This window comes from Delphinapterus leucas, chromosome 20 (genome assembly GCF_059928025.1).
Source record: "Delphinapterus leucas isolate spDelLeu-1000000601 "Yukka" chromosome 20, BTC_Dleu_Yukka2, whole genome shotgun sequence".
NCBI lineage: Eukaryota > Metazoa > Chordata > Mammalia > Artiodactyla > Monodontidae > Delphinapterus > Delphinapterus leucas.
The window spans coordinates 42,796,390-42,807,378 of record NC_143148.1 but is presented as its reverse complement, the minus strand read 5'-3'; the positions used below and the strand labels follow the sequence as shown (position 1 = coordinate 42,807,378).

Genomic DNA, 10,989 nt, shown 5'->3' with positions numbered 1-10,989 from the left:
CATCCCTTCCTCAGGCCCACCTGAGCTCAGCCAGACAGTCCTGATGGAGTTCCGTTTGTGGGATCCAGATGTTAAACCACTCCAGTTCCTGCCAGGATGACAGCACAGCATGGAGAGGGTTTGGGGGTCACAGGCAGCCCTGGGTGGGTCAAAGAAGACCCCTCCTGCCCCCCATCCCACCCCGCCAGGAGGCGGCATATCAGCTGGGCCCTGAAGAGTTAAGGAGGAGCTGATAGGAAACAAGGCAGGAAAGGAGTCTCAGGCAGAGAGCCCGGCAGGGGCAGGGGCCTGGAGGTCAGACAGCAGTGGGCATCAGAGGTGGTGGAGGAGCCCAGGTGGAGGCTGGGTGGGGAAAGAGGCCAGTAAGGGCAGGAGCTCAGAGGACCCTAGACAGAGACTGGGAGACTGGACTTCATCCCCCGAAACAATGAGACCACCAAAGGGAGAAAGAGTCTAATCGGATTGTTTCAGAAGCTCCTCCGGACTGCGGTGCAGACCGTGGGTCTGGGGCCTGTGGCCTGAGACTGAGCACAGGGGAACGGTGCCGGGTGGGGCAGGGGAATATGGTGTTGGCTGGGCTGGGCTGGGCTGATGACCTCAGACTACAGAGAAGAGGAAAGGGGAGGGAGACGTGGGAGGGGGTCTGTTCTTTGACACTGGGGCAACATCCAGGGCTCCCCAGGTGTCTGGCCTGGACCCCAACCCCGAACACCTTGGTACCAACTGCAGGTGCTCCTGGCAGCTGGGGCAGCTCCAGACACCCCACCCCACAGGGACAGGACCTGCAGGCTCTTCCTGGGGGCCCAGATGGTTCAGGCGGCTGCGTCCTCTCTTGCAGCTCTCGCTGCAGCCAGCCTGGAGCCAGCTGGCTCCTGTAGGTGTACACTCGGTATGCCGTGGGAGAGGGGAAGGCAAACCCATCAGGCTACGTGGGAGTGCGAGGGGGCTGTCACCCCAACTCCAGGTTAAACTCAAATGAAACTGCTGGGATTTAAAGAAAGAACAAGTGAGTATGTCAGATGGCAGGTGTGGCCTCCCTGGGTAGCCGCCAGCCCCTCCAAGCCTGAGCTGCGAGCCCTGAGCCACAGAGGTGACACAGCTCTGCTGTGGGGTTAGAGGAGATCATGGCACAGAGGGTCAGCACACTTGCAGCAAGTCCTCCAATTTCAGCCACTGTCATTATGAAATTGGTCTTGGGGCCCGAGCCCACCAGTCCGGCCTGAGTTCACAGGGCCCTTGAAAGAGCCAATCACAGGACCAAAGCCATCAGGGTTAGGACATCCCCGACCCAGGGTCTGGCCCTCAGAGGCCAGGATTCGGGCTGGGTATGGGGGAGGTGGTGAAGGCCACTGGCTGAGTCTGAGGCTCCAGGACAGCATGTGGCGGGGAGGATACTGGGGCCGGCTCTCTGGCCTCACCACCAGTGAGCCTCGTTGCTCATACCTGAGTGAGGGGCTCCTGGTCAGATGGCTGTGGTCTGAGTAGACACACCTGCTTCGAAACGTAACCTTCCTGTGTTTGCTTCAAAGTGATTTCCTCTGAAGAAAGTGAAATCTTTGTGAAACACATTCTTCAGAACCAGACACAGCCACCGGCTTAAGTTCATCTTCCGACATTAAGCTCTGTTCCAGGTTGAGCACCACACCCCGACATCAGATGGTGGCCACAGCAGTGCGACTGGGTGACTGAAACTCCCCCTCCTTACACCGTGAGGCAGATCGACCAAGGTTCACTCACCCATTTCCTGAGATCCCGCTGCTGGTGCAGCCCGGGGAACCCCGGCGCCCACAGTGCAGCTCCTTCTTCCAAGAAGCCCCCAGTTCTGCAGGGAGGTAGCCTCACCCCATGAGCGTTTATGATCTAGAATTGCAGAGATCAAGCCATGCCCAAGGGGGACGGGAGCCCCCAGAGAAGGAACCTAAGCCACCTGGCAAGGGGGACAAAAGGGCTTGTCTGAAGACGTGATTTCTAAGCTAAGTCTTAGAAGAAGAAGGGTGAGCTAGACGAGGGGCAGAGAAAATAGCAAGGCATGGACAGGAAACCACATCCGGAGACTGGGAGGTGAACACAAAGAGGGCTGGGGCTGCAGACATGGGTGGGCCTGGCTGGGGAGACGCAACGCCCAATAAGTGCTGAGCAAGGCCTCAGTGGGGCTGAGGCGTCTGTGATGTGTTCTGATTAAACAGAGTCTCTCCAGCCATTGTGTGGAGGATGGCCTGATGGGGAAGAGGCTGGGAAAGTGGGTGACATGTGATGCAGTCCTGGACCAGCACAGGGGCTCCACGGGGGCTTGGGTGGGCAGGAGGGACTGATAGGATGTGGGGACTGAGGGAAGGCAGAGTCCAGATGGCACCCAGGTCCCGGCTGAGGTGCCCAGGAAGGCAGGAGGAAGAGAGGGTGTGGGGCCGGGACAGATGGCCCTGTGGACACAGAGCCCCCAGGTGCCATGGCAGAAGCAGGGCTGGACCCGTGAGACATCAACAGGAAATGAGCCCCAGCTGATCTGGCCGTAAAAACTCTGCGTCACGTTTATACCAGCTGCACCACAGAATGATCACCCTGGGTCCCTGGAGGCTGGGTAGATGGTCCAGACCCTTGTCTTTACTGATTCTACGTTCAGTACAATGAATGCACCTGCGGCCTCTCCCGGCGGGGGCCCTGGGCCTGCTCTGAGACCCATGGCAGCTCCCGCACGGGCTAGGGTGGGGACCCGGAGTGGACTCATTCTGGCAGCTGTGAGCCTGAGCTGGGCCCTGGGGCTGTGTGGTGGGGGGGCTTAGGGGAGAAGCTTGGGCCAGACCCTCAAAGCTCCAGGGAGCTTCTTCAAAGGTCACAGGGACCATCAGGGTCTCCTGTAACTGGGTAACTCTGATCATTCTAAAACTTCGGAAGGCCCACACAGTGCCTGGGTCCTCGTCAGGCACTTTCTGCTGGGGCTCAGCAGGAGTGCGACGGCAAAGACGGTCTGATGCTGCAGGCTGGGGCACAGTGAGAGCCTGGTTGTGGAGGGACTCTCCCTTCCGGGGCCCCGCCAGCCACACTGCCCTCTGCCCCAGGACCCCCGGCCCCTTTTTGGCACTCAGTGACAGGCGGCTGTGTCTGCAGCTCCTCTCAGGCTTACCCCTCGCCTGTTCTAAACACACCTCTGGCTCCTGACGGGCTTCAGGCTGCTCCAGGCCAGTGTTAGGCCCAGGCAGCCTCTAGGACCCGCCATGCCCTACATGCCCACAAACTGTGCTCCTCAAATCCTGGGCCAGTTTCCAAGCAATTAGTTTACAAAGTCAAAATGGTCAGCTAGGGAATTCTCTGGCGGTCCAGTGGTTAGGACTCTGAGCTTCCAATGCCAGGGGCCCAGGTTCGATCCCTGGTCGGGGAACTAAGATCCCAGAAGCCACACAGTGCAGCCAAAAAAAAAAAAAGGTCAGCTAGAGGCAGTCAGGTCACCAGGCAGTTTCCTTGAAGAGAGCCAAACACACAGGCAAATGCAGCATGCCAGGCCCGCTCCTGGTCCCAAACGCCCCACGTGAGCCTGCCAGCTCCGGCCTGGTCCTCATAACAGTCCTGCTCATGTCAGAGGAGGCAGCAATGGGGTGAGCAGGGCAACGACCCCAGCATCCAACCTGGCCCCCTAAAGATAAATAAAAGACCCCTCACTTTCTGTCTTGCAGGTTCTCCAGCAGCCTTTGGTGGCCCAGCATGGCCCACTGAGGGGAACCATGACTGGCTGGCCGACATGCGCCGCTGACCATCCACAGTCGTGTCTCACCAGCACGTGACCCTCCTCCGGCAGCCCCCCACTCGCCCGCCCCGCCCAGGAAAGTGCCTGCACCGCCAGGGACATCATGTAGTAGGGCCGGCTGCGGCGCCCAGTGAGCTGCAATGGTTTTGTACACGACCCCCTTTCCCAACAGCTGTCTGTCCGCCCTGCACGCCGTGTCCTGGGCCCTCATCTTCCCATGCTACTGGCTGGCGGACCGGCTCCTGGCCTCCTTCATACCCACCACCTACGAGAAGCGCCAGCGGGCGGATGACCCGTGCTACCTCCAGCTGCTCTGCACCGTGCTCTTCACGCCCGTCTACCTGGCCCTCCTGGTCGCCTCGCTGCCCTTTGCGCTCCTTGGGTTCCTCCTCTGGTCCACCCTGCAGTCGGCCCGCCGGCCCTACGTCTACTCCCGGCTGGAGGACAAGGGCCCAGCCGGCGGGGCGGCCCTGCACAGTGAATGGAAGGGTACGGGTCCTGGCAAAAGCTTCTGCTTCGCCACTGCCAACCTCTGCCTCCTCCCGGACTCGCTGGCTAGGCTCAACAACGTTTTCAACACCCAAGCCCGGGCCAAAGAAATCGGCCAGAGAATCCGCAACGGGGCCAGTAGGCCCCAGATCAAAATCTACATCGACTCACCCACCAACACCTCCATCAGCGCAGCCAGCTTCAGCAGCCTGGTGTCACCGCAGAGCAGTGATGGCGTGGCCCGGGCCGTCCCTGGGAGCATTAAGAGGACGGCCTCTGTGGAGTATGGTGGGCGTCACCCTAGCGACGAGGCTGCCAACGGCCTGGCCTCCGGGGACCCAGCCGAAGGTGGCAGCCTTGAGGACGCCTGCATCGTGCGCATCAGTGGTGACGAGGGGGGCCGGCCCCCTGAAGCCGTCGACCCCCCCTCTGGGGGCCAGGCCAGGAACGGGGCTGGTGGGGGCCCACGGGGCCAGACGCCCAACCAGAGTCAGCGGGATGGGGACTCGGGGAGCCTGGGCAGCCCCTCGGCCTCCAGGGAGTCCCTGGTGAAGGCGCGGGCCGGGGCTGACGGCGGCAGTGGGGAACCGGGCGCCAACAGCAAGCTCCCGTACAAGTCCTCGGTGGCGAAGAAGGCAGCCGTGCGCAGGAGGCGCCACCCGGACGAGGCCTTTGACCACGAGGTCTCAGCCTTCTTTCCTGCCAACCTGGACTTCCTGTGCCTGCAGGAGGTGTTTGACAAGCGGGCGGCCGCCAAGTTGAAAGACCAGCTGCACGGCTACTTCGAGTACATCCTCTATGACGTCGGGGTCTACGGCTGCCATGGCTGCTGCAGCTTCAAGTGTCTCAACAGCGGCCTCTTCTTTGCCAGCCGCTACCCCATCATGGACGTGGCCTATCACTGTTACCCCAACGGGCGGTCCTCCGACAGCCTGGCCTCGAAGGGAGCTCTGTATCTCAAGGTAGGAGGCCTCAGCCAGCAGGGCCCAGAGCCATGGGGGGAGGCAGACTGCAGCCAGGGTCCTCGCTCTCTTGGAGGGCATGGGGCAGACAAGGCCTTTCATGGAGTGGAACCGGGGGGCCCCCAGCTCAGGGACAAGGGAAATAATGCAGGGACAGGAGCCGAGGCTCCAGGCTGGGTGATCTCAGGCAAGTCCCTCAGATCTCTGAGCCACCATTCCCCCATCTGTAAAGCGGGGGCAACGCAGAGCCTACTCACAAGGTGGGGAGCGGCACGGGAGCGGCGAGGCCTGGGAGGTTCCCACGGTGCCGGTGGTGAAGATGGTAGGCGGTGGAGGCAGGGAGCCCCTTCTCTGAATCATTGCAGACAAATGGCTGTAGGCTTGCAGGCAGGCCTCTCAGGCCCTGGCCGTTACTACACCCGCTGCCTCAGGCCACCAGGCTCACTGGCCAGCACGCCCTCTCCCTCCTGGCTGTCACACCAGGCCCTCTGCCCACCAGCCCGAGGCTTCACTTCCACAGTCACTAATTAAAGAGAATCATAATTATTTCTGCTAATTTGGATTCAACTGGGAGAGCTTTTAGACCATGGTAATTTGGTCATTACGCATTTATTTTCTTCTGAGCCTGACACGCTCAGCGTGTTGACTTTCTGCTCCCCATCCAAAAGCTGCTCTTGGTGCTTCCAGAGTTTTCCGAAGCCCCGTTTGGCCAGCTGCTACAGAACGGGGATTTCCGCCCCCAGAGGCAGCAGCTGCTTCGGGTGCGGATCTTCTCTGTATTCCCCTCAAGACCTCTCCGTTCTCCTAGGAGGGGTTCCGTGAACGGAGGGGGCTGGTGCAGCTACTGTGGAGGCCCAGCGTGGTGAGACGCTCACGCTCAGGCCTCAGCTCTGACTGTGCTCGGCCTGTCCAGGGAAGTGCCACCTGTCAGTCAAGCTCCTGCCAGGAGCGAGGGCCCGGCGGATGGTCCACATGGAGCCTGCCGGAGCCAGGGCCACACCCCAACACCCAGAACTCCCCTCCCATCGCTCTGGCTCTTGTGTGGCTCAGCCGGCGCAGATCTGTGGGCCCTGGCTCTCCTGAGATGCTGAAATTGAAGGCACTCCTCTTACAGGAGACCAACCTCCCCATTTTGGCATATGATCTGTCAGTGTTCTGTCTCAGCAGCCGGAGTGACCTTCTGGGGAAGGAGGTGACATGTCAGTTTGTGGGTGGGAGGGAACGCACCCTCTCCCTCCCGCCTGCCCTACTACAGACCGCTCAAAGGCCAGGGCCCCTTCAAGCCTTCCCCCAGCCTACATGCCCCCTCCTCCTCTCTTTCCTCAGCCTGGTACCCCAACTATCATGCCCACCAGTGTCACAAGTCTCCTTGGGACAGCCCCTCTGACGCGGGCTTCCCTCCCACCCCCTATCTCTCTGGCCGTTCCTTCCAGGCTCCTTGTCGCCTGCCCATCCTTTAAATGCTGAAGAGCCCTCTACCTCCTGGATCTAAAACTAGTCTTCAGATGTGTTTAATTTGGTCCACACCATTAAAAAATTTCTTGTGTTGGCCAACATTTAAAAATCAAGCAATTTCACATGAAACTCAGTTTGCAACTTCTCTCCCCACCTTGGCAGATCTGGCAGCACCAGGTCTGCTGCATTCTGTCCAGCTCTCAGCCTGAGCTGGGGGTTGGCAGCCCCCAGAGCAGGTGGCCCCACTTGGCCAGCCCTCTTCATTTCCAAGCTGTTACACCATGGCCAGCCGGCCCCAGGCACCTGCCCGGGGAAGTGGCTCCACAGCCTCCATTTCCGCACTTGCTGAGGACTCTCTTGCCCTGAGCCCAATCTACCCGGGCTCCCACTTTCACTTTCCAGATACCTCTGGGTCCACGCCATATCTCCAGCTGCAAGATCACTGCCCAGGCCACCATTCCTCTGCATCCACCCAGATGCTTTGGGCTGTCCTCTCATTTCTAACCTGTCCTCCTCATGTCCCAAGTCTGACTCCTTTTACCCTCTTCCTGCTGCCTCAGGGAGAAGTCAGCCTTCACCTGGGCCCCTCCAACCTCCCTGGGCTCTGCTCCAGCAGCACCCTGAGGGGCCTCCATGTGCCGATCCCCCTTGTCTTGGCTGCCCCACCTCAGTGGAGCTCTCCTCAGCGGCGTCCAGCACAAGCCAGCTTTCCCTCAGGGGTTCCTCAGCCCTGGCCCCAGATGTCTTGCTGCCCGCCTCTCCCGTCAGACAGAACTCGAGAGCACAGCCGTTGTGCTCGGCACAGCAGACCCAGCTCATATCTGTTGGCGAGAGTGTGCCTCTTTCTCTACATGGAAGAGTGAAACAAGCGAGGTTTCAGGAGCCAGGCCAGCCCCGGAAGGGCCCAGGGGCTGGAAATGTGCTAGCCGGGCTGCTCCCTTCACCCGGGGCTCCCTGTCCAGCCCTGCCTTCCCATTTACTCTGCAGAGCTTCTCATCCTCGAGGAAAGTGTGCTTTCCTGCTACCGAGACGCCCGGAGAAAGGAGGGAGGGAATGGACTGGCTTCTGCCTCAGGTGTGACAGAGCCTGATTCTGGGCCCTGCTCTGTTGACAGTCTTTGTCCACTAGGACTAAAGGCACAACCTCTCAGAGTGATTGTTTGTTTTTTGCAAGAGAAACATGAGCCTCTGAGGCTCCCGAGGACTCAAGCCCCGGGAATCAGTTAGGTCCCAGCACATAATGAAGTGGATCTTGGGGAGCTCACAGGACTGATGGAAGGAAGAGGGCGGGGGGCTGACATACCTCGTTCTGCGTGTCTTCCCTCCGGGCGGGTTCTCCTCAGCAGCAGGGCTGAGTGGTGCCTCCCTGCACTTGTCTCCGTCCCCACCCAGGATTCAGCACAGGCAGGTGACATGAAATGCTGAGCGAGTGAGGGGCTTATGCACTAAAAGCCTCAAATGGGCAGTTGTTGAAAAGCGTGGCTCAGTCACCAGGAGCTCAGAAAGCAGTGTAGAGCAGGGGGAGGAATGGGCATGAGCCAAGAACGTCAGATTTGAGCATCAGATTTGAACCGGCCTCAGCCACCAGAGCCTCATGACCCCGACTACGGATGGTGTAATTTTAGTATAATCCTTATAGTTGTTGTAAGGCTCTAGTAAAGCCGCATCCGTGAAGCGCTAGGCATGGTGCTCACAGCGTGAATATTATTATAGAGGAGGGAACAGACTCCTGGCCTGAGGATGCAGACAGCACCACCGTGTGGCCTCTGGGGGCACTGTGGTTTTAAAGCTGTGTTGTGTTTTTGCAACAGGGAGAACCAATGGTGTGTAATTTCCAAGGGATTCCAGGGGTGGGGGTACCACTGGGCAAAGGTCTGGGCCTGGAATATGGGCAAGAAGTGAATGGTGAACATATGATCTTACAAACAGCCCCAAATCCAGGCCCATTATCAAGTAACCAGACATTCATCTGCCTGGGCACTGGAAAAGGAAAGATGTGCATCTATCCAGGCTAGAAAAGGGGATGAAGAGCTGTAGAAAGCTAAGGGTGTTTGATGACGAGAAAGACCTCATGGAGGAGAATAATACCAACCTGACTTCAGCAGCAGAAAGAAGGATGGAAGCCTCCCGAGGCTCTCAGAGCGGAGGGCCCGTGATGAGTCCAGGCCACTGTTAGCTGGAGGATGGGCAGAGCTATGCTCAGCAGAGGCCAGGGGCCCCCGCGCTGCTGCTGCATGCACCTCAGCCAAGAACTGGCCTCTATAGTCACCCTCCCTGGAGACTTCCCGAGGTCCAGGGTCTCAACATCATAAGAAACCCAGTCTGGACTAGATTAGTGAAATATGGGGAAGACAGCTGAGGCTCAGATGGGAGGAAAGCCCAGAGAGGAAGAGGATGTGGATTCAACCAGAGGCCTCTGGGAAGGGCACCCGAGAATGGTCTGGGGAGCACGCCAGGAGGGACTCTTCTGTCACAGCCTCCAGCAGAGGGCCTGAGAACCCACAGGCTAGGTTGCCAACCCTCCCCTCCCCGACCACAGCCCGACAAAGGCTCAGGCTTGCACCAGGCTCACCCCTGGGGGCCGAGTTGTCTGTGCTGTACAACTGAGTTGCTCGTTTTCATTACGCCAACCCGTGGAAACAGTCTGCCAGGGTAACCTGCAATTGGGCAGGGAGTCAGGGAGGAGCCCTCGGCCCCACTCCACCTGCCAGGGATGCTGTCTCCAGTGAAGGAGGTGAGCAGCAGGCAAGGACCGAGGTTGGGGAGAGTAGAGCGTGAAGAAGCCCCTGTGGAGGAAGGAGGACTGGGCTCAGGATGGAGGCCATGGGGTGCCTGGGGCCAGCCATGACATAGGTGCCATGGAGACACCGGCCACAGCTGTCATCCCAGATCTGGGGACTAACAGGGGACCACAATCAAAAAGCAGTTAAAATGACTGCTCATGAAGCCAGAGAGGCAGAGACTGAGAAGACAGAGCCGAAGGCAAGGTCCGAGGCATCTCACAGTGGACGAGGGTGGTGGGCTTTGTGGCTGCACCACATCCCAGAGGCGAGCCTGATTCAGACTTCACAGGAATGGGCTCCAAGCCATGATCAGGTCCAGGGTGTGACCAAGGGGAGGAGGAAAGAGCCACCAGGCAGGAGTGGACAAAGAACCAAGGGGCTGGCACTTCAGGGTCATCCATGTGGACCTTCTGGTCACCAGGAGACAGCAGGGGTGTGGGGAGCAATTTCTGCATCTCTCTCCTGTAAAACCGTGCCTGAATTGTCGGTGGCACTCACCATGCCACAGGCTGGTACTTCTTCATGCATCTGCCTCCCACACTGGAGCAGAAGTTCCTAGAAGCAGGACATGTGCTGTTCTTCCCAGGGCCCCAGTCTAGCCAGGAGTCGACAGAGCTGGGCTTCTGAGAGTTTGACCTGGCTGGGGGCAGGAGTCGCCAGTGTCCCCTTGTGCTCAGAGAAGTGGTAACTCATAGGCCTCATCACCAACACCTTGCTTCCTCCCCTACAGGTGCAGGTAGGAAATACACCTCACGACCAAAGAATTGTCGGGTACATCTCCTGCACACACCTGCACGCCCTGCCAGGTAGGGTCCAGGGGCCCAAGCTTCAGCGGGTGGGGAATGTCCCCTCAGAGTGTTGGGACTGGCCTGGCTGGGGCCTGGCAGCAGCTTCATCATCTCTGTGGTTCTGCCGCACAGAGGACAGTGACATTCGGTGTGAGCAGCTGAACATGCTTCAGGACTGGCTGGCTGACTTCCGAAAATCTACCTCCTCGTCCAGCGCAGCCAACCCCGAGGAGCTGGTGGCATTTGACGTCGTCTGCGGAGATTTTAACTTTGACAACTGCTCCTCTGGTGAGGCGTGCTCCTCACCATTAGGGTTGGCCACTCGGGGAGGCGTGGGTTCCAGTCGCAGCTGGAAAGACCGGGGTCAGGCAGCTCAAGTAACTTCCTGCTCCTCCAGAGTATGGGGGTGGGACATTTAGCAAGACTATGATTTCTCTGCCCCCGAGAATTCCTAGAATAAGAGGACTTGATCTCCCTAAATAGCTCAGAGGCCACCTTGCTGGAGACAAAGAGATGCCCCACAGATGAACCTCTGGCAGGGAAGGCTGGGAGCCTCTGAAACCCAGACTAATGGGGTTAGCTAATGATACTCACCAAGTCTGTATTCAGCTCTTACTTTGTACCAGGCACAATTCTTTTTTTTTTAAACATTTATTTGGCTGTGCCGGGTCTTAGTTGCGGCACGCGGGATCTTTGTTGCCGCGTGCAGGATCTTTTTTTTAGTTGTGGTACGCGGGCGCTTTTAGTTGTGGCATGCAGGATCTAGTTCCCTGA

General features: G+C 58.9%; 1 protein-coding gene across 3 annotated transcripts in view; it reads left to right on the top strand.

Moving 5' to 3' along the window:
- The window catches only part of SMPD3 (sphingomyelin phosphodiesterase 3), an 83,795-nt gene that overhangs the window by 66,312 nt on the left and 6,494 nt on the right, over window positions 1–10,989 (top strand). For 2 of the 3 annotated variants that reach the window (XM_089903244.1, XM_089903243.1), the window contains exons 2-3: window positions 3,669–5,190; window positions 10,158–10,503. In XM_089903244.1, the coding sequence (XP_089759370.1) occupies window positions 3,880–5,190; window positions 10,158–10,503 (1,657 nt within the window). In that variant the 5' untranslated portion in view covers window positions 3,669–3,879. The remainder of the gene's footprint in view (window positions 1–3,668; window positions 5,191–10,157; window positions 10,504–10,989) is intronic. The other variant, XM_089903245.1, reaches the window with a different exon arrangement.